This window comes from Hippopotamus amphibius, chromosome X, assembly GCF_030028045.1.
Source record: "Hippopotamus amphibius kiboko isolate mHipAmp2 chromosome X, mHipAmp2.hap2, whole genome shotgun sequence".
Taxonomy (NCBI): domain Eukaryota; kingdom Metazoa; phylum Chordata; class Mammalia; order Artiodactyla; family Hippopotamidae; genus Hippopotamus; species Hippopotamus amphibius.
Genome location: NC_080203.1, coordinates 27,312,624 through 27,337,445, shown reverse-complemented (window position 1 = coordinate 27,337,445; position 24,822 = coordinate 27,312,624). Strand labels below are relative to the sequence as shown.

General features: G+C 37.0%; 1 protein-coding gene across 4 annotated transcripts in view; it reads right to left on the bottom strand.

Moving 5' to 3' along the window:
- Window positions 1-24,822, bottom strand: part of TENM1 (teneurin transmembrane protein 1) — a 538,104-nt gene that overhangs the window by 330,426 nt on the left and 182,856 nt on the right. For all 4 annotated transcript variants that reach the window (XM_057718000.1, XM_057718002.1, XM_057718001.1 and 1 more), the window contains one exon: window positions 235-475. In XM_057718000.1, the coding sequence (XP_057573983.1) occupies window positions 235-475 (241 nt within the window). The remainder of the gene's footprint in view (window positions 1-234; window positions 476-24,822) is intronic.

Below are 24,822 nucleotides of genomic sequence, written 5' to 3'. Positions count from 1 at the left end.
TCTTTACACAGTCATCTGCTTTGGTCTGTCTGTGGGTGTGCCTGGATCTAGATGGGTGTGCCTGCGTGGGTCGTATGCTTGTGGAGGGGTCTGCCTTTTTGCCCAGGCATCTGGGCGTGTATCTGTGTGAGTATCTGCGTCTCTGCAGATCTCTGATGAGATGCGCTTCTGCACTCAGTGGAATCATCCTGTGCCAATATTTAAGTTTAGTGGGATCGATAATAGCTCAAGTACCTGGTCTCCAATGGTATGTTGCTATTCAAGACCCAGCTGTTATGCAGATGAACTGAATCCTGCGTACTGGTTGGGGGAGCTGGAGCGGCTGGGCTGGGCTGGCTGCGGGTAGTCATTGATCTGCTCTGAAGAGAGTCAGCCGCCGGGGGTGGCTTCCTGGCACAGGTGCAGGCGTGCGGAGGTGGCGGCGGCGGCGGGAGGGGTCTGAAGGTGAACTGGTTGTGGGGGCTGCTCTGCACGTCTAAAGAGGAGAGAAGAAAAACACAAAATAGAGACGGACTCTCTCACTTGGCAGTCAGGAAAGCACAGCACGTCAGACTTATCAGGATTTCAGAATACTATAACCTGTGGGGTGGGGGGAAGACTTTCAAGTTCAGTCTGCCTGTAAAAATGTCACTTAACTTACAAAAACACGTGCAGCACGCTTATGAAATGTAAAACATTCACAGCCGCATTTACATGTAAATTCTTCAGGGCTATAGCCGCTCAAAAGTAAATGAGGCCGCCTCACACAATTTGTCATAGTTTCTGCTACTGAACAAATAAATCACCAACAAGACACTGAGTTACAGAACAGAAGTGAGCCGATTTCCATCGGTTGCAAAAGTCTCACTTCGGAAAATACCAGTGAAAGGCACAAATTTGTTGCAAGGAAAATCATTCGACACTTCAAATAAAAGTATAAGGCCACCTTCTGGCTTACCTCAGGAAAGGATGCAGCCTGCCTGTACTTCAGAAAAACAGCTCACGAGTGTGTAACTCAACCGCGTGAGACTAATCTCTCGGCCAGCCCTCCAACTCAGAGTGCTACTTATAAAAGGTGGGTTAGAAGGCGTTTGTTCGGGTTGTTACACATATTTCCACGGCCGTGCAAAGCACAGTCCCCACCCCTCCCCCCTTCGCCACACCTTTCCAGAAGCTCTGCTGTATTAGCTGCAGCTTAGGCAGCAGGGAAACTGTTTTTTCGGTCTGTTTGCAGAGAGGGCAGCCTGGGACAGTGGTCCTCAGACTTCTGTTGTTGCTATCGTTTGGTATTTTTCCTCTGTTTTCCCGGCAGGCACACGTATAGACAGTAAGTTAGAATTTGGCTCATGAGAAATACCCCAATTAAACCCTTTTGAAAAGAAATCACTATTGTAGTTGATAGCCACCTCTCTTCCACGGGAGAAACATAATAGATGTCAAGTGATTTCCTGTAATGCCAACACGTTCCGGATAAACTCTGTAGACAGCATGGCTTTGTCTCACCTCCCAAATGACTGAGAGTTGAAAAGCAGAAAAACGCCAGAGGCTTCCGATGCCCAGTAAAGGGCTCAGCTGGTTTGCGCTGAGACTCACTTTGCAGTGGCTGATCACAGAAAAAAAAAAATCACTCTTTTCAATCCTTCCATCTCAAACTTGAATTTTGAAGACACTGGCATCATTTTCATATTTAAAAACGATACTAGTGCCCCAAGAGCGTGACAAATTCTTGGCTGTGTTTTCTCGTACAGGTGGCTCTCCCTTTAAATAAACTTGCTATATGAAAAATGGAATTGTACAAAAGACAGGGAGTGGTGATCATTCATTTTATACCAAGAATTCCTTTAGAAAGTCAGCAACCCTTGTATATTTAAAAGGAACTAAAATGCTTCGTGAATTTTCTAAATCACCCCCATTACTCCAGGCCCAGCCCAAATCCCATATCCACTAAAAAAATCATCACAAGTACTTAACATCTCATTAATTTTTTTAAACCTCTGGGCTCATACTCATAACCATCACCAGAAGCATGCTTTCCATCCTTGGGGCTCAAAGAAGCATTGAATGCTGCAACCCCAAACACCCAGCGATCCTCTAATTTTGCAGATGAGAAAATTGATGCCCAGAGAATTGCTCATCCAGGGACAATTGGCAAGTTAGTGGCATGGCCGAGATTAGAACCCCCATCTCCTGACTCTGACCATTGCTCCATTCACTGTCCTGCAGATCTCTGTAAAACAAGTTCTCTTTACTTCCTTAAGATACAGAAATACAGATTCCTCCACATTTTCTGGATTCTTCACTTATGACACAGCACCTGCACTGCAGTTATTTGCTCCTATGTCTGCTCCTCTCTTAAATCATGTCTCCTTAAATGCACAAAGGAAGGCGTAGTGGTGTAATGGTGTGCAGCACAGCCTAGTGGAAAGGGCACAGAATTTGGGGGTACGAAAAACCTGGGTTTGAGTTCTGCCTCTACCATTTGGAAGTTTTATCCCCTCATCTGTAAAATGGAGATAATAATCCCTTTTCCTAATAATTAAGTTTAATTCATGTAAAATGTGCTTGGATGTAGTGTGTCACTGACTGCTTACTGAATGTAGCAGGAGTATCAAACTTTAAGACTGGAGAATTCCTTGGTGGTCCAGTGGTTAGGACTCTGCCCTTTCACTGCTAATGGCCTGGGTTCAATTCCTGGTTGGGGAACTAAGATGCCACAAGTGACGAAGCATAGCCAAAAAAAAACAGAGAGAGAGAGAGAGACTAGAATTGACCATAGGAGTCACCTACTTCAGCCCTCCCTCGTTCCCTCTCCATTTTACAGTTGAGGGACCCAAGGTTTAGAGAGGTGAAATGATTTGTTCAAAGTCATTCACCTTGTGTGGATTTGCCTGCCTATGTCTGATGAGTCCCAGGCCGGAACTCTTTCCATTATACTATTCTAGAAAATAAATGACTCTTTTCTCTGACTTCAAAACTTACTATTTTTATCATACATTTGGCCTCTGAGTTTGCAGTTTTACAGCATTCCCTTGCTATTCCATGTTTCTGTCCTACCTCCCCAAAGAGGCAACATGTTTCTCAGAGCAAATCACCTTCTACCTTTCTTGAATCCCACATAACATTGAGCGCAGTGCCGGGTACAGAGTAATATCCCTAAAACTTTGTATTGATAGAAAAGTGTTTCACTGGTCTGTGGGACTAGAGAACCATCCTTAAGCTTCCCTTGGCTCTTTCACTCTGATACAGCCACTGGATATCTACTTGACAGCTCACAGAGCAGTAGGTTTCCCCCTTGGAGGTCTCAGTGAAATCTTTCCCAGAGCCATGGGGAAGGACAATGATACCCTGAAGAGGGTGCTTAAAATCATGCCCTCCAAGATGTGAAAAGAGCAGCAGTGACACACTCTACAGATTTGTCATCTAAATACATGAACTTAATGATGCAAGGAAGGGAAGCAAAAGGTGGGAGTCCAGAGTTAGAAGAAGAAAAGGAATCAATTTTAGGTCTCGTGTTCAGAACACCTCCCAAGCGACACATGTGACATCTAATAGCCTAATGAGTAGGTGTTTCTGTCAGTACAGTTGTTCAAAAGAAAGAAAGTTCCTATTCAGTACAATTGTTCAAAAGAAAGGATCACTCATTATCATTTGGATTTACTGCTTGTTGGATTTCCTCAGAATCTTTGCAACTCTTTTCTTATTATGAAAAATAGTAAAAATTCTTCTTCATTGAAAGGTACAATCATGCTATTCTTATAACATTATATCATTTCTCCCACAGGCAGAACTGCTTTGTATAGTCATTATGATTATATATATATATCAATTATATGTATTGAAAACATATGTTTTGATTATATATACATATGTTTTTATTTATGTCTATTTTATTGTGTATTTTTATTTCCACATTTTAAATATGCAGAGGTTTCCCTACTTGTTAATACTGTCTTTAAAATATTTCACAATATTGGACTGATGGAATACATCTGGACCTTTAGCCCTTATGAAATGCATATCATCTCAGTTTCATTCTTTTTTTCACCTCAGGAAAAAGCTGGGGAATGCACTCGTTCCCTCCCAAATGAAGTAATTTAATCCTTGGGCTCTGTGAAATGGGATTTCTCAACATTAAACACTAATAAAAAATACATTAGGGTTCAGTGTCAGGAGCTCTAGAACACCAATTCCAAGGGGTTAAGAGTCACATGCACTCACTTCCAAATGTACCTGGCAACCATACGTTTCTGTGCCCAAGAAAGAGCCGAAAGGGAGAAGGGGGGAGTAGTGATTATGCAAATGTGGGTATCCAGACATACTTCTAAAGCTTTCTGAAAGTAAATTTTCACGTGGAAAAGTCTAATTCACATAATATACTGGGATGGGAGCCAGTGTCAGGTTTAAGGTCCTAAAATAACTCGGAAGGAAAATCTCTTGGGGGACGGGGTGGGGGCGGGATTCCTCCAAACTCTATATCCAAGGCATTTTAGGTGTGGCAGAGCTGTTAACAGAAGTACAAGCCTTCAGAAACAACATCAGCCTTGTCACCAAAAGGTAAGTGGGAGAAGAAAGCTGTCATGCATAGGGTTTTTGATTTGCTCTTTTTCTGCAAATAAACCTTCAGGATCATGGGTTAGAGAACCTTTTCACCAGAAATTAGAATATATCTGCCCTGAAACACTGTGTGGGAACTTCTCAAGGTATCCGTCAGGGTGTTTTACCCTTTTCATTTCATTAACACATGCGGTCAATTCAGCTATAAGGTGATGTTTGCATTTTCAAATTTCACTGCCCTATGCAAAATCATGCATGGGTAAGGGGCTTACGGGAAAAATGGGGTTTGGGCACAATACCTGAACGTGCTTGTGAAAGCAAGTGGCAGGAGGGTTGCAACTTGTGAGTTATTGTGAAGTGGTGGAAGGAGGCTTATCTGAATCAGACAGAAAGGTCTAATATCAGATGTGGACGGGCAAGGCCCCTAACACATGTGGTGAACAAGATAGCTGGTGGATGTTTCAGAGGTAAGAATGTGTGCATTCTGTGTATTCCTCCTGGGCTCTATCTCCTGTGTGCAGTTTCCTGCACTCACCTAGTATTTTAAACAGATGGAATCACAAATAGGCAAACGTGCTATTTCTCTTACGTTCAAGTTGTTCTCAAATATACCAATAGCATGGGAACAAATTAATGTTTTCAAAACAAGCATTGCAGCAGAACTGTACAGACAAAATAATTTTCAGTAGGTGTTAAAAAAATATCATCATGGTGAAGTCAAATAAATAATTTTTCCTGGACAACTTGACCAAAGTAGACACAGGCCTAGTTTTTCAAACTCCAGGTACTTCATTAATTAATTGATCATTGCTTTCTATAGTGACACTATGACAATACCCCCCAAAATGTTTTTTCCCAAAGTTATCATACAGTACGTGTTGCAAAAGGGGGTACACAGATTCCTATAGCTCTAGGAAAAGGTCACAGGAGGTCAGAGAACGTCTGTACTTCCTCACTTTTGTCTGTGTTTCATTATCCCACTGGCCAAAGCGGGGATAGCTCCACAGTGTTTTGGCTGCAATTCTGGAATCGAAAAAATGTCTGAAAACAGAATTTTTTTTCTAACTCATCTGGTGGGAAAACCTAACCAGAACTGATAGGAGGATATTTACAGTCTTTATGTATTTCATTTAGTCAATTCTCTTACCTTTAGCTTCAGAAATACTGATGCATTTTATGAAGAGGTGCTGGCCCACATCCCAATCCAGGGATTGCACAATAGACACTATATATTTATGTTATCGCCTTTATAAAATCTGCAAAATTCTAAATTCTGAAACAAGTGGACCCCAAAGATTTTGCATAAAGGATTATGAATCTGTATTAGTATTTAACCACCTCTCTGAACTCTTATGAGGCAAAATTAATTAATGCTTCCGAAGACCTTAGTAATCTACATGAACAAAGAACATCAGGGCACCAAGGGTTATTGCCATAACTACTTATATCAAATCTCTTGAGGCCAATTATAAGCCTTTGGTTCTTTGGGTTGGTTTAAGGAGAGGAGATAAAAAGAAACAGGTTGAAAAGAAAGAATAGAGGTTTATTAGTAATATTAACTATTCCTACTAATTCTAAATGTGTATTACTACTTTATAGTACTTGTCACAGGGAGCTTTCACAACTGGTGAGGAGGTAGTTTATACATTTGCACCTTATGGCTAATATCCATTCACTTGATAGTGTTCAGTGATCATCAAATTAGTATTAAGTGTATCTGGCTATGGACATTTCTGTTCTTAGCCTTATAATTATTATTAGAGGCTCAAAGAATACAAAGGTAAGAAAATTGGTTTTCTGAAGAAAACTGAATAAACAAGTATACCTTATCACGCTTCTGGCTCAAATAATATTTAATATTAATATTTAACATTAATATACTAACAACCTTTAATAAAAGCAGACTCATTAGTTAAATAAACCATTAGATCGAGAACAGAAAGAAAGTCTATTACGAAGCTAATGTTTAAGAGATATTTGTGTGTACATATTGGCATGTGAATGAGCGAGACATGGACAACGACAGAGAGGCAGAAGGAGAGAGAAGAAACCGGGAGGAGAATTCGCAATGAAAGCAGATGACTGCAGGAGAAGAGTCACAGAAGCCCTGGGGGACGGCCAACAATAATAAATTATAATGTCATCCAGTTTACATGGTTTCAGTCTGGTTCTGGACTACTGCCCTCCACACGGCTGCCGAGTCCCACAATGCTATGTACCATCTTTGAGATTGTAAAGGCCATCTCTTTGACGGCTTTGAATGGTCCTCTCACTACGCCAGCAAGTAAGAGAGTACGCTCTATTAATTTTTGTCAGTTAAGTTGATCTTTGTTACAACCACTAGAAATAAAGGTCAACACTGAAGCACCTACAATCCTTTGACGTGTTTGTGCTGAAACTCATGTTCGCACTTCAGTCTCTCCATAAGCTGATGCTTATCTTCAAAGGATGTGCTGGTCTACTTCCAGAAAATCTAACCGTCCTATTTTCTAGGTCTCATTAATCTCTTTTCCTGTTCTCCAATGTGTTGTACAAGCATAACAAAGAGTCAAATATTCACAAGGCAGCCCTTCCCCAATCCATTTCTCTCTGTCTCTGTTATTGGGGGAATCCAACTGTGCTGTGCGCTGTATTGGCTTTACATAGTGCAATTAGCCAATCTCAGGCATAATTGTCAGTATTCCTGCCAATAAGTACCTGGTTTGAGAAGAGAAAGAAAGAAAAATCAACTCTCTGACATACATTAAGACAAACAAACTAGGACTTTACAACCAGGAGAAAAAAGAGAGAGAGAGAGAAAGAAAGGACTGTAGCTAAATGCTATTTTGCTTAAATTACTAATGTAAATGTTTAAACCAACTAATTTTCTTGGTTGTGAAAATACAAGAAGGATACATCTTTGCTTATGTGTTTAGAGTAGTTTGGCAATGTTAAAGAAAAAGAAAAGAAAAATGAAGCCAATACATTTATTACCTATTTTTCTAAGCAGAATGGCACAATTAGGAATTTTAAATGTCAAATTCTAAATATTAATATATGATATTAACAATTAAAATTAGTAGCTGGCCAAAGCCTTTTTCACTATGGTCTTGAAGGAAACTCTGTTATCCATTATGTATGAAACATGAAATAGATAATTGCCCTGTTTTATCTTATGCTGACAATGGTGCTGTGGCTTCCATTATTAGGCAGTGAAGTATATCAAAAAGAAAATATAAAAAAGTAATGATCCTTAAAAGTTCATATTTAGTTTATACTCAAACTAAAGTCCTATGTAGGTATTTCAATTATTTTCCGTCCCCAAGTTCATTATTTATTTGCAAGTAGGTAATGGCGGGTTATGAATTAATTGACAGTGAATCATTTAATAAATTAGCTAATAACAGATATTCTGGAATTTTACAAAGTTTTCATTCTCAGAGCTTCATTTTTTATTAGACTATTACAAATGGTCACCCTATATTTGTTCAAAACGCAATGGATGAAAATCATTCTAATGTTATTTATGAAAATGGAATTCTGAATGTCTGAAGCACAAATCAAGAAAACATTATGACTGTGTCTAAAGCGCTAAGAAAAATATTTTTCAAACTACCATATGTTAAATATTGAGGGCAAACTACATTGAGTAATAAAAAACAAAAAGCAAAAGACAAAAAATTCCTAGAGGATAAAAAGAAAGCATGGAGAACTAGCGAAGGCTGGGGAAGGTTTTAGCCCGTCCACCTCAAGCTTTTCTTTTCAAAAAAAGACTGAAGGAAAAGTGCTTATTATTCACCATTAATAATGTTACATTAACTACCACCTAACCATCACTGTCTGGCTATTTGGTGAGAAAGTTCCCCCATACTCTGTAGGTCCTCCCCCCAAGAACAAGAGGGACACATGGATACCCAGTGGACTGGTGGAGAAGGGTTCTAACATCTATACTTGGAGACTGAAAACATACGTAGTCTCCACCAGGGACAATGAGAAGAGACAGCACTCTTATGGCAGTATTCGCAAGACCCAGATGATTCTCAAATTTCACCCGTGTTTTGGTCTATTGCTCTAAGTCAGCAGTTCTCTGCTACAGGATCCAAACAAACCAATGTTTTGCAATTGCTTGTTACTACAATAGAGGACTAAAGTTCACAGACAATTTATTTTTAAAATGGTAGATGAAAGTGAATTCAAGGTGATACCTCTAATAGTGCCACCCTGCTACATTTGGATGTGCTTTTCTGGATGTGAGAAAAAGGGGTGGGGCTAGAGTTAGTGCCAGGAATTGGGTACAACTCTGATCCCATAAACCATTTCTATATTTACATGCTTTTAAAATGAGTCTATGCATATCATAAGGATGATGAAAGTTTGGTTATTCCGACCCCCAGAAAAGAAAATGGGGAGGGGGGAATTGGGGGAAAAAATCTTGGCATTCTCATAGGAGTGTTTTACACATGTACATGTTGTTCAAATATGTTGCAGCGAAAAAAAATGAGAATTGCAATGTAAAGCACTGCTGGCTTCCATCAACCTTTCTGCCTGATATCTTTTGGGTCACTGAGGGAAATCTCCCAAAAGGTATGGCTGGGAAGCGGTAGCTCTGAAGGAAGGAGAGAGTAAGTTTTATTTCTCTCTTGCATTCAAGAGATGCATCTACTTGTCATTTATCAAGATCGAGGTCTGAATCATCTTTATAGTTCCCACACACTTAGCTCATAATTTTATTTAATACAACTTTATAATTTTGTTTGTTTGCAAGTTTAATTAATTTGAATGAATTCAAAATTTTAAAGTTTGAATTCAATTAAATTTACTTTTAAAAAACCAATTATAGTCACTTTGGTGGGAGAGTATTTGATGGTGACAAATGCCTTATTTGATTGAATTCTTCACGTTCCCACCAGCTTTTTTGGCATTGAGTGGGCACAGCCTGTATCTGAAGTTTTCTGCCTGAAATGTTCTGAAATGTTCATTGATTAATTCACTGATTATTACAAATTTTCATTTTCTTGTTTTTCAACATGTTATTTTAGTGAGACGTTAAATAGAGTTATTTTTTTGGAGAGGTGCCCACATTAAGACCTATTACTAAGCCTGCCTTATAAACTTTGCTTATGCTAAGCTATGCATATTTAACTCATTTTATTTTCCCTTCAAATTCTGATTCATTCCCTCAATTATATTACTGCTTATCTCCCTGGACTCCCTCCAATTTAACTAGGTCTTTATGGTTCCCCAAACAAAATGCAACATTCTGGATGAACATCACCCAGAATACAAAAAAGTTATCTGAAAAATTCTTTTGTAATGATGTCTTTTCACATGTTTCCTCAAATTACGTGTAGATTGCACTTGAGACTTCATTAACTGGAAGATGGCTAATGAAGTCATGAGAAAGCATCTCAATTAGGAAATATACTGACATACTGATATAGACATGTCTGCCAGTGGATCAAGTGAAATGTCCATCAAAAATAAGCAATTTAGTGGAATCTACTAATATAACGTTAGAGTAGAATGAATAACTGGTGAATTCACACAGTTTCCTCCCAACTCTCACCCACTGAGATTTAATGTATAGATGCCTTAGGAAAACTAAAAAATTAACTTGTCTCAAGAGGAAGAGTGTCAGCCTACAAAAACAGAAGGAAAACTGAGAACATGTGTTGAGGAAACTATGAATATCTGAGACTGCAGAAACAAATAAATATAAATGGTAATCCTAGAAATTAAGAAAATATTTCATAGGTAGTGATTGATCAGTGTTTCCTTTAAGAAAGTATCTTAAGCAACTTAATTTTTAGTTAAGGTCATTTAAACAACTTTTTTCAAATGGTACTCAGGGGAAACATTTTATGTACGATAGATGAGATGCTGAGAGGGACAGAGGATTAAATACACATTGCTTATGTGAAGCAGTTCTCAAAGAGACCACCTGTAGTGCTTGAAATCAGTGAATAAGTGCACAGAAGCTCCTTCCTATGTATCAATACGGGGGCTCTGCACCAGACCAAACTGCGGAGTGTGATCTGGGTTCAGGACGGGGTGTGATGACAACCTGGACTTGATTCAAGTTTGCTTTTCCTTTGTTTTACTCCCCAACTGCAAATAAGCACTGCAAAAGATATTAAACAAAATTTGAACGCAGGCATATGTACACGGCTCCATTTGCCCCCCTTGTATACTTCATGAAAGCAAGCCTTGATTTGGTGGTTGGCAGCCTACGTAGAGTGAGATGTCTAATGGGGGAAAGAACACAGTATTACAGGATCGTTGTCTTTTGTACTCCCAGATACATTAACATTTGAAAATAGCTTATGTAAAGCATAATTCTGCGACTCAGAAAGTCATATCATGCAGGGTAAATGTCCAGCCAGCTCCCTGATCTTCAAATTCTTGCCATGGCAGCGCTAGGGAAATGTCCCCTAATCTCTCCGCACAATACAGGTCCTATGTGTTTCCCATTTATTCCCACTTAGGGGATTTCCATGGGCAAATCTGGCCACAGTATACCACAGGGCCTTCTAGTAGTAATCATAAAAAGTCAGTTGCAGGTCAAGGTATAGAAATAAAAGGTCAAGTGTGAACCACTGTTGAAATATACTTTTTTTTAAAATAGGGCTCATATCCCAGGAAGATCCCACATGCCATGGAGCAACTAAGCCTGTGCGCCACACACACACACAAAATAGGGCTCATATCTTACTAATATGTTATTACTGCTTATAATGTTCAAAAGAAATGCTAGAGAAGCCAAATCAGAGAAGGAATTAAACCTAATTAGTTATGGAACACCCTTCATTCAGAAGCAGAAGACAAAGGGGAGGGTGTCTTGGTTTCATTTGTTTATTTTCAATAAGGTGAAACATGTATAGAGTACTTTCTCTACTACTAATCTCCTTATTTAGAGAATATAATCTGTACATAACTTGTTTAAATTTGTAAGTACATCCTGACTTTTCCAAATGACACAGACATTAAGATGGGATCAATCTGAGTTTAAATCAGAGCTCTGCCTTTTACTATCAGTTTAATGTTGAGTAATCAACCCTTTTCAAGACTCTCTTTCCTTCTCTGTAAAATAGGAATAGTAATAAATATCTCTTAATGTTCTGTGAAAATTAAATAAGGTCATGTGTATAAACACTTAGTAGAGTACCTGGCACATAGTAACCACTAAATAGTGTTATTAAATGAATGGTCAATTATTGAATCCAACAAGATCTATAAAGTTCAGGCACTAGCTAGTAAGTAACCTAAGAAAAGGATCTATCTGATTCTAAGCTTTTTGATTATTTAAAACTTCTCCATTATAGTTAAAAAACATTTCACAATTTTCACAGTTTTCTTATTTTCTTCCCAACAGTTCTAAGAAGTATTATTGAAATCATGAGTCAATATAAGAACAGTTGACTCCTATCTTTTTCTCTTCTTCCAAGCCACACCAAACACTCTCTATTGATTAACTTTCTTAGTATGCTCTCAGTCCCTTTTACTTCAGATAACAGACTTTACTCCTAAATGATTTGGGGGTATATATGCTTTCTAAAGTACCTATTGCAATAACACCTCGGGACTTTAACATTAGAGTAAAGGATGTGAAGAAAAACCATTTTCATGAATACAACATTAGTGCTTTGTATTTACGAAGCACCTTTCATGTGCATCTCTCAAAGACCTTCTGGAATATTATCTGATGCTTTTTTCACTGGGCCAAGCTGCAAACAAAACTGCCTTTCAACGAAGTCCCTCAAAGTACATAAAACCCCATGAGGGAAGGAACTGTAGCTAGCTGGTTAAAGTGTCAGGAATATTCAGGGACATTTAAAAATAGTATATACAAAAATACCACCGAACAAACTATGACTACTACTTAGAAGTATGGGGTCCCATAGGTATAGCTTTCATAGTAAATACATACACAGGAACTTTGTTGTATTGGCACTAAGACCAACATCCACATTATAAGCTAATGATATTTGATCAATTTTGTAACCTAATTTGATGTGTATATATATATATATATATTTTAAAGCACTGCATATTAATGATAGTCCCTAGTATATGTAAAAAGCATGGGTGTCAGACCAGGATTGTATGCCAAGTACTTAGCACAGTGCCTGGTCCTCAGTTAATGTTAGTTACCAAAATAATTATTATTGTAATTATTATCATTATGAATTTTGATTAGAAAAACCTTTTTCTTTAAAAGAATTCAGTGAAAGCTAACTTGTATTCACATTAGTTGCTGCTGCTGCTAAAATATGTACCTGTGAACTAAGAAGGAAAGAAACACTCACCCCCTTTCTCTCTAGGAAGAGCAGCTCAAGTTGGGGAGAGGCCTGGCTACTTGCACTTTGAGACCGCTTCCAGCTTTCTGACTGGAATTATTCACACAGTGTCTGGTTGTTACAGAGACTGTGGTTGTGGATATGTCATTAAAACACATGGATAATTTTTGGGGGGAGGGGAGGGGAGACTGTATCAAGTGAGAGACTTTTTATAATCCAAATGAAATAACTGACAAAGAGTTTTAATCAATCATATTGGTGCCATGGAAACACAACAGTAGACTATGCACCTTCACTGTGGAGATACCATCAGCTTCATTTACTGGCTTCTAAGGATTATTATTTTTGGCCCTCTATACTCTATTATTGTACCTTTTTGTTCACATAATTAATATGTTGTGAAATTGGACTATTTGAAAAAATGTTAAGAATGTGGGATTATGAAAGTCTTTCTGAGGAGATGAAAAATTTCCACTTCTTTGAAGAAAATGCATTGTTTTAAAGTCATATATTGTTCCCCCTCTAGAGATGGCAAATATGAGGCTTAGTGAAGTAAAGACCCTGGTCTAAGTCCTTGATACTATAGGACTGAACTAACTCCATTAGCTGCCACTCAACTCTCTCTCCTGGGATTCCAAGCAAATCACATCAACGGTGCTTCTAGCACACTTGCCATTCATTTTTATTGCAACCAATGAAGATAAAATGCTGTGACTGAATTAGCTATGTAAGCATTCATACTGAAATCTGTGTAATGGGTTACTTTCTTTGTAAACCCAGTTCATTATGCTCATGCATACATCATTAAGTGCTTCCTTTTAATTCTCAGTAGCAAATATCCTCATTTCAGAAGTGTCTATATAATTTATGTTATCCTTATTAACAGTCTTTAACTTAGTTGGTATATCATTTTATCCCAAGTTGATCCTGAAAATATCAGAAGAGATTGCTTAATGGGTTTGCTTTAAAAAGACAATTGAGCAATTTATTTATGTTACTTTTCTTTCTGTATGTTAAAACCTAATCGTATTTATTAATGAAATACTATGGCTCTAAAATAAATTCTTGTACAACTGGCACTCATGATGACCATCTCTCTGCTTATGGAGAGTATGAAATTGGATTCGAACACATGCTATTAAAATAAAATGGATTTCCTTCAACTACGAATCACATGAAGGGACTTTCCTTTACTACGTATGTGTTAGAGTTACAACAATGGATAATCATGAGGATGGCTTTAGTTACGGTAGTTCAAGTAGCAGCTCTAGAAGGTGTACCTCTACATGTCACTCAGTAAAATAGCTCTAACGGCTGGCTATATTATACAAATCCATAGTGTAATGCTTCATGGATATGTCAAAATTTAAAGTCTAAAAAAGCTAGGGATATTAGAGCTGGCTTTTATTTTTAAAAAGGAATTAAATGTTATTTTATATTTTATGGATTTTAATAACTTGTTATGAATCAATTACTGTATTCTTTATAACACCACCATTCTAATGTAATTTGTATAGCACTTGCATTTGAAAGACCTGAAAATGTAAAAAAAAAAAAAAAGAAAGAAAGAAAGAAAATAAACACAACATTTTCTAACACCACATACAAAAATAAACTCAAAATGGATTAAAGACCTAAATGTAAATGTAAGACCAGGAACCATAAAACTCCTAGAGGAAAACAGGCAGAACACTCTTTGACATAAATCGCAGCAATATTTTTTTTTTGGCTCTGTCTCCTAAAGCAAAGGAAATATAAGCAAAAATAAACAAGTGGGACCTAATTAAATTTAAAAGCTTTTGCGCAGCAAAGGAAACCATCAACAAAACAACCTACTGATTCAGACAACCTACTGAATGGGATAAAACATGTGTAAATGATATGATCAATAAGGGGTTAATAACCAGCATATATAAACAGCTCATACAACTCAACATCAAAAAAAAAAAAAAACCAACCAACCTCCTTTAAAAATGGGCAGAAGAACTAAATAGACATTTTTCCAAAGAGGAAATGCAGATGGCCAACAGGCACATGAAAAGATGTTCTACATCGCTAATCATCAGGGAAATGCAAATCAAAACCACAATGAGGGGACTTCTCTGGTGGTCCAGTGGTTAAGAATCCGCCTTCCAATGCAGGGGATGCAGTTCGATCCCTGGTTGGGGAGCTAAGATCCCACATGCCACGCAGGAACTAAGCTCACACGCCACAACTACTTAGCTTGCATGCCTCAACTAGAGAGCCCGTGTACTCTGGAGCCTGTGCGCCACAATTAGAGAGAAGCCCGCATGCCGCAATGAAGAGCCTATGCCACAATGAAAGATCTTGCATGCCACAACTAAGACCCAATGCAGTCAAAAATAAAATAAATAAATAAATAAATAAATAAATAAATAAATATTAAAAATAAAACCCACAATGACATATCACCTCACACCTGTCAGAATGGCTATCATCAAAAAGAACATAAGTAGCCAACATTAGTGAGGATGTAGAGAAAAGGGAACCCTTGTACACTGTTGGTGGGAATGTAAATTTGCGCAGCTGCTGTGGAAAAAAGTATGGAGGTTTCTCAAAAAACTAAAAATAGAACCACCATATGACCCAACAATTTCACTCCTGGATATATATATCGGAAAAAAACAAAAACACTAATTCAAAAAGATACAAGCACCCCAATGTTCATAACAGTATTATTTACAATTACCAAAATATGGACACAACCTAAGTGTTCATCAACAGATGAGTGGATAAAGAAGATGTGGTATGTATATACATATATATACACACACACACACATATATACACATACATACAATGGAATACTACTCAGCCATAAAAAAGGAAATTTTGTCCTTTGCAGCAACATGGATGGACTTGGAGGGTATTATGCTAAGTGCAATAAGTCACACAAAGGAAGACAAATACTGTATGATATCACTTATATGTGGAATCTCAAAAATATAACAAGCTAGTGAATAAAACAAAAAAGAAACAAACACAGATACAGAGAACAAACTAGTGGTTACCAGTGGGGAGAGGGAGGGGCAATATAAGCATAAAGGATTAAGAGGTACAAACTATTAGGTATAAAATAAGCTACGAGGATATATTGTACAACACAGGAAATATAGCCAATTTTTTTTAATAATAACTATAAATGGAGTTTAAAACCTTTACAAATTGTGAATCCCTATATTATACACCTGTAACTTATATAATATTGTACAGCAACTATACTTCAATTTAATAAAAAGCAAAAAAACAAAACCAAAAACAAACCCCTAATGCCCTAAACATTACAAGAAGTGTGTTTATCCAGGAGTCCAATGAGTAGAAGTATCAGAACAAAATATTTTTTCTAAATACGACTCTTTAAATGATTGTTCATTCTGTGAAGCAAAGGAAACAATCTGCAGAATGAAAAAGCAATCTATGAAATGTGACAAAATATTTTCAAACCATCTATCTGATCAAGGGTTAATATACAGAATATGCAGATAACTCCTATAATTCAACACAACAAAAAATAATCTAATTTTAAAATAGGCAAAGGAATTGAAAAGACATTTATCCAATGAATATATACAAATGTTCAACGAGCATAGAAAAAGATGTTCATCATCACTAATCATCATGAAAATGCAAACCAAAACCACAAAGAGATATCGCCTCATACCCGTTAGGACGGCCACTATCAAAGAATGGAAAATAATAAGTGTTGGTGAGGATATGGAGAAATTAAAACTTTGTGAACTGTTGATGGGAATGTAAAATGTTTCAGTGCTATGGAAAACAGAATGGAAGTTCTTCAAAAAATTAAAAATAGAATTACCATATGATCTGGCAATCCCACTTCTGCAAATACATCCTAAATAACTGAAAACAGGATCTTGGAGAGATATTTGCACACCCCTGTTTATTGAAGCATTAGTCACAATAGCCAAAATGTGTTAGCAACATCAATGTCCACTGGTGGATGAACTGAAAAGGAAAATGTGATATATATATACTATGGAATACTATTCAGCCTTAATAAAGAAGAAAGTCCTGTTGTATGCTACAATATGAATGAACCTTGAGGATATTATACGTGAAATAAGCCTGTCAAAAAATACAGCATGATTCTACTTATATGCGATATCTAAAGTAGTCAAACTATTAGAAAATGAATGGTGGCTTCAAAGGGTGGAGGGGAACTGGGGAGCAGTTCAATGGGTAGAGTTTCAATTTTGCAAGATGAAAAAGAGACCCATTGCAAAACCACGTGCATATAGTTAACACAACACCACTGTACACTTAAAAATGGTAAGGACAGCAATTTTAATATGTTCTTTTACCTCAATAAAAAAGTCATGCCATTCCCCTGTTAATTGAATCTTTATTTTATCTTAGTCATATAGTCATAGTGTGATAATGTGGGTTAGTGATATCACAGTGGCCAAATTCGAGCTTTATGGACAAGGTGGATAAAATGTAATAGATGATGACATGGTCATCATCATAGATCTTGCTGGTAATGCAAGAATTGTGATGTTCTTGGTCATTTATGCTTTAATGGGCAAGAATAGTTTTAATGCACTGAACTGTGTAAATATGTACAGCCTATTCCTTAATTTAAAAATGGAAAGAGAAAACAAGTGATTGCATTTGGAAAATTTGGGCCAAATATTTACATAAATAAAATGATAAACAGCCAACTCTCTTCATAAGATCAGGCTGTCATAACAAAATGCCATAGACTGGGTGGCTTAAACAATAAAAATTTATCTTCTCACAGTTCTGGAGGATAGAAGCTCCAGATCAAGGTGCCAGCATGGTCAGTTTCTGGCCTTACTTGTAGATGGCCACCTCCTCATTGTGTCTTCACATGGCAGGGGGAGAGAGAGAGAGAGAGAGGGAGAGACAGAGAGAGAGAAACCTCTCTGATATCTATTCTTATTAGGGCAATGATCCCATCGTTAGGGCTCCACCCTCACGATCTCACCTAAACCTAATTATCTCCCAAAGGCTCTATCTCCAAATATATCACATTGGGGGTCAGGGCTTCAGCATATGAATTTTGGAGAGATGCAATTCATTCCACAGCATTTTGCCCCTGGTCCCCCAAAATTCATGTTCTCACATGCAAAATATTTTCATTCCATTCCAATGGCCCCAAAAGTCTTAACACCTTCTAGCATCAATTCAAGCCTAAAGTCCAAATCCTTATCTAAGCATCATGGAAATCAGATTTAGGTGAGACTAGAGATATCATTTATCCAGAGGCAAAACAAATGAAAGAAAGAAAGAGGGAGAGAGGAGGGAGGGAGGGAAGGAGGGAGGAAGAAAAGAAAAGAGAAGAAAAGAAAAGAAAAGAAAAGAAAAGAAAAGAAAAGAAAAGAAAAAGAAAAGGACTTCTAATTCTCTGGTGTCTCTTGTTATAAGGGCACTAATCCTATCATTAGGACCCTGCCCTCATGACCTCCTCTAAACCTAACTGTTTCCCAAAGGTCCCATCTCCAAATCCTGTCACATTAGGGGTTAGGACATCAACATATGAATTTGGGAGGGAGTTGAGACACAATCCAGCCCCTAGCAACAACGTATTCTTTAATTGATCCGGATAATAATATATAAACAGTAAATAAACATTTTTTAAGACTCATGCTTTAAAATCTTATTCTTACCATATCTTGTACTGCATATTATGTTTCATACTTCCTAACACTGTTGATTTAAAAAATTATTTCTCACTATACTTTACCATCCCACACTATATGGCATAATTTATAAGCTAACATCCCTTTAAAAATTGTTATGCTCATTTGGAATTAGGATATCTAAACACTGATATAATTAATGTAGAACAGATCAGGGCTCAGACTTCCTGAGTAAATGGTTTTCTACTGTATTTAATTACTCTCAGTTCTCTGACACAGAAAGGCAAAAACATCATTCCATTTATATATCATTCCCATTATAAGATGTGGTAAGTTATTATGATTTTACAGTTGCTGGTGCAATACATAAATAATTTAAATATAAGACAAAATAAAGCACAGAAAATTTATGTTATTTGCCCAAGATCACACGGTCAAACAGGGGTGGCATTTCTGATAACATAGCTTTACTCCATGTCATAATCACTTTCTACCTTTATACCAAAGGGTCAGCATCTTATGTCTTTCCCAAAACACAGTATAGGATGAACTAAGGAAGAACAAAAGATACATTTGTGCACCCTTCACTGGTTAACCTCATTCCAAAGATTACAGACATAGATCTGCCATTCAGCCCTTTCACCCCTCCCCCAACACAGGCACTGGTGGTCATCAGAGAAGGTAATACAACCGACACGGGGGGAGGGGAAGCACCTACATATGAATGAACATAACTGACTTAACCAGCAGGAACCGTAAAGAGTGATACAGTTAAAAAGACAAAGTGAGAGAAAAGACTCTTAAGTTTTCGCAGAGAAGTTGAGTGATAGGGAAGGGAAATGGCCTGAGTGAAAGGGATCAGAGTTTGTTGGTGGCTTAGTGAATGACCTGTGAGAATGGCAAGGTGACAGACGCAAATAATGAGATAAGAGACAGGACAAAAAACTCTACGCATGCTAATGCTGAGTTAGTATTTTCCCTACCCCACCCTGGTTATTTAATTCTCTAAAGAAGCATTTATACACTACTTACTAAGGGTTAGGTGTGTTTTATACACAAGATATAATGGTGAACGTGAATATCACAGCTCTCAAAAGCTCACAGTGTGATGGGTTGGGGGCCGGAGCATGGGCGACAGACATGTATACAATTAGAGCATATTACAAGACTCTAGCTTTTTAAGTGTCAAGTCCATTCATTTTAAAAATATGTTCTTATTGTTGTAAATTATTTTCCATGAATCTATTACAACAATGTATACTGAACTAACGGTATCTTGTTTTAATACCTTATAAATATTATTAATCCAAGATACTAGAAAGAAGTTCAATAAAACCAAATTACATTAAATCTTAAGATTACATAAGAAAGCTTATTTCTATTATCATGCAAACAGATACACACGTACACACATATCTTGAAAAGCTTAGAGTCAGTTTGAAAAAATGGTAAGACATGAGGTTCTTTGTCTCTGTAGGAGCCTGTCTGCTATTCTCAGTAGATCTGCCACTACTAATGGCCACATCATTAATCTATATGTAATCACTCCACCAATATTCTAAGTTTCACATGAGAACGCATCTCTGTTTCTTTCCAGAGCCATTTATATATGTGCTTTACAAGGTGATCAGTGCTCTGGTGGTAGCTGAATTAGGTAAGAGACACAGAGATATCTCTTGGGTTTGAAATTAATTTGGAATAGGCGTGGATGCGGTTTTCTCTTTCTGGAGGGCGTTCAAAAGAAGGACGAAGATACCTTTCTATCCTGGAACAGACTGGGACTTTGTTGAATCCTACTGTAATCAGGTCACCTTGGATTAGTCAGCCTCTATTTCCTGGAGAATTAGTAAGAGAAATAAAAGACTTTTGCTGGTACGTCTCAACTATTTAATATATAACTCTTATTTGCAGGGTTTGGTTAAGCTTTGACCCAACACTTACCAAGGAATTTATGTTTTAAGCCCTTATTCATGTTATTTTATCAAAGAATCAAATTTGATCAGTGATTCATTGTTTGCTCTTCTGCCTTTTCTTAAGAAAGACTCTGAGATCCTCAAAAGACAATGTTGTCTAATGATGAATAAGTTGTGAGAATCTGGAGAGGAGAGCATGATGAAATACAGACGGGAACTGAACATAGTCAGATGAGTACGGGGGTGGGCAGCAACTGACTGTTGGCTTTTAAACCCAGGACTAGATATTCCAACTTGAGAACCAATTAGGTGTCTCTTTGTGCTGGTGAAGGGTAGACAGAGGAGGCAGGGATCTGAAAACAAAAGTCGGGGGCAAGAAAGCTAACAAAGGAGTTGGGTAGTAGTACCTGTGTACAGTGGTTTGGGATTATGCAAGCACTTGGTGACAGCTGTCTACAACTACCTGCTTCTGGTACCCTTATGTCTGTGTTTGTGCTTGTTTGTCTTGTCCCTCAACTAAATGGTGAATTCTAAAGACAGGGAATTTCTTATTTTATCAATCCACACACTGCCTAGTGCTATGCCTCAATAGATACGCTTGTCAATGGAGTGACAAATGTCTTCCAGTTTCTGCAAAATAAACAGAAGAAAAGGCCAGTGGAAGACATTTTTTGAAGTATGCTTTGTGCAAACTGTTTCTTAAACTGGAAAACAAATTTTATATATATATATAAAATCATTTTACAAAAGAAATTATAATTTAATATGCATATAGAGATTGAGTACATTACAATTCAATTCAAAATTTAAAAAAATATATTTGGGAGGTTAAAAGGGTATCATTTTGCTGCAGTCTACCTTTCCATACTTCCTCTTCTCCAACCAGATTGCAATGTTTGTCATTTAACAGAATGTTCGTGCTTTCTATCTCTGAACCTTTGTTTTCATACTTGACTTTCCACTTTGAGTGTCCTTTCATCCCATTTTCTGTCTACATCCACTCCTCCGAGGCTTGTTACCAATGTTACTCCTTTCATTAAGCATTCCTTGAAATCTGAATAAAGCATCAATGTTTTTCTCTTCTGACCTCTACAGCACTGTATTCTTCTTATGCTCTCAGCACCTCTTTAGACATGTGAGGCTAGGTGGTGGCGGGGAGAGAAGCAGATGGTCACAGAAAAAAGCAGACATGAGGCCAGTCACTGGGTCATACAAATAGAGGAAGCCTAGGTGAAGATTCACAAACTTGTACTGCTGAGGTTTCTAGAGCTGGATTCATTTTCAGTCTTTGGATATGCATGCTGACAATAAATCCTTATCACCTGAGCTACTCTGAGCAAGTCTATGTTTCAAGCAACCAAAACAGCCTAATATTGTGCCTTGTATTTACATACTTATTTTACCTTCCCTAACAGGCTATAAATTCTTTGAAAGGCAGCGACGACCGCTTCTTTTCTTCTCATGACTCCATTAGCACTTGCAGTGTGGCACACAGTCAGTGCTCAATAAATGCTTGCTGGAAGGATGGAGAAAACTGGGCAGTTGATGAATTTCAGGTCATTTGTAGCAAGGCAAAAACCAAACACAGGTAGTTCCTAATAATATTTTACTAAACATTGCTTTTTCAAATGAATGACTTGCCTGTCTCTGTCTTCACTGTTATAGATTTCTTCCTATTAGAGTTCTGCAAACATGTTTATGACATATCTTTGCCAAAGGCTAACTTTAGCAGCAATACCATGTATCATAAAAGATGTGTCATATAAGCAAATTACATAATATGAAGCCATGCATTCCTCCCATTATTTTAACAAGTATCCTTGTTTAAAGGGTGGTGATCTGTATCAGGTTCTCTTCTGAGAGAACAGAAATGCAAACTGTATTGAACTAATGTCACTGTTGTCTCTTATTCAGAATGGGAAACACTTCGTCAATCTTATTTTCATATATATCTGGTGTGACTAGACACCCTCAAGGAAATTATTTTTCAAGAATGAATTTGAAGGATTAAAGGCTCACCAAAGTCGCATGAAATACATAACAATGAAGTATAGTCTCATTTCATGGATATCACCTCCTTACACCCACATAGTGTTTTATGGTTTGCAAAGCACTTTGAAATATATTATCTCATTTGTTCCTTACAACAGGAGTCTGTGAAATAGACACGGAAGGCATCAACCCCACTTTGTGTATCAAAAAATGGAGAAGTTAACTGACTTTGCCAAGGTCGTAGAGGTAGTAAATAGTGAAGAGAACTAGGAAAAGAATCCAAGTCTTTCAATTGCTAACCCACTATTCTTTTGACTTCAGATCCAGTCTTCTTTCAACTAGTCTACCTATGAGTTTTTTTCAAACTTCCGGCTATGACCAATTGATCAGTTGTGAGACTGACTTTGACCAGCATTTAAAGAGTGAAATGGAACAGAATACATCATAGAGCACTAGCTCCATGATTTTTTACTGTAAGTAAGAATTTGTTTAGTAAAGGAAAGAAGTGCTTCCTGAAACTTTTGTTTCAGTTTTGTCTATTGTAATGTAAAATATATTTCTGTGAGAAATTTTGAGAAAAATAAATCAAAAGTCACTGATCTATACACCATGTCGTCCATTAAATCATTAAGTTGTTCAAAAGTAATTTATGATGCCAAAAGTCTCCATGTTATTGGTTTTAACATTAAAATAATTGTGGATAATAAAAATGTATTTTCTGGCAATCCTTCGGTTAGGTATTAATTATGTGGAGTAATTTCATTGCTTGACCTCTTTTAAGAGTTCTACTTGAATATTATATTTAAAAATTGAAGGTTTCTGTATATGCATGATAGTGGTTATATTCAAGCTTTTATGGGAGAAAAATGTTAATCATGCCTTATTAAGAAATTATCTTAGAAAATCTTCATCTGACTAAATATATTCAGGGTAATGTAGGAAACACTGAGTATAGATAACACCGCAGAATTCAAATATTTGATTCCTATCAAAATAAGGATATCAGATATCTCTGGAATTTATTAACAGCTTATTTAATTACATACACGTATTATCAATGAATAATCAAGATGAATGAATCCACAGCTGTTTTCTTAATTACAATGAATACAGTGGCTCTTCAATGCCTATAAGATATAGTGCAAAATCCTTCGTAGAGCATATAAGTGCTGGGAGCTTTATCTCCTGTCCCTCCACTTCATACAGGCCACGCTCTTCCATGCCTCCACAAGTTTTACATGCTTCCTTTGCTTGGACGCCATTGCCTCCCACCTTCCTCAGTGAAGTTGGGTCTTAAAGGATGAATACAAGTCTTCTACGCAATGTTACCTCCTCTGTGATGCCTTTCTCCATTCCTTTTCATGTGTTCTCATATAATTTATTATAATTATCTATGAGAGATCTCACGTTATTATAATTATTTCTTTGTGTGAGTTTCTTCAGCTAGGTAATGAGGTACTTGACGGTTAAGTCTATGTCTTCTACATTCTTGAATCCTTGGTGCCGAGAACAATGCCTAGGACATAACAGACACCCGATTCTTTGCTAAATATGTGAAATATATTATTTCGTTTCAATGAACATTGGCAAATGCAAAACGTAAAGCATTTCACATGAGGTCATAAGAATTTTAATCTATCATCTATTATCTATTATTTTTCATACTGAAAGCTTCATTGTTCTCTTCTAAATGCCTGAATATTAAAACATTAATTTAGGGGCAGAAAATTATATTTCTACCTATTATTCTGTGGTCCATACACTGGCAAAAGAGCTGGCTGATTTGGTCTGTTCAAACCAACATTTAATCAAATCGCTGACATCATTTTATCTGATTATGTGCAAGATACAGACCAAGGCATTTTTATTTTTCCATAGGCTGAGATGGTGGTTTAGAGATATAGCCTACATATTAGAATTTTCCCTCCAAATTTTAGTCATCGTTGTATTAAGAAAAACAAATGAAAAGATAAGAAATTTTTTATGGCTAGTTGGGTCATTTAGTATTTTGTGATATGGTACCATTAAAGTTTCATTTATATTCCTATAGGGTTTTTTCCTCACTGTTTCAGCTAATAGAGTTTGAAGTCCCAATGTGTCTATCACTCCTTTGAGGGATGTTTTTTTTAATTGTTGCTCTGAAAACACAGCACTAACTTCCTCAAAAGATAAAACAGAGAAACCACAGCTGGAGAAGTGTGAATGCCAATTTACCCTTCATAGCACAGAAAATTACACTCTATGATCGTAGAGGAAGGCAATATTTAATTGACAGATATTCTAATACATAAATGTATTAGGGCGCCATCTGTTTGAGGGCTCTACTCTGTATATCTATGCTACAAAATGTTTTCAAAAAATATATGGTAGGCTACAAATTCCTAGCTCACATGTGAATCTGAGAGACAAGTATTTTTTATTTTCCTCATCTGAATTCTTCACACATTTCTCCCTTGTATTACA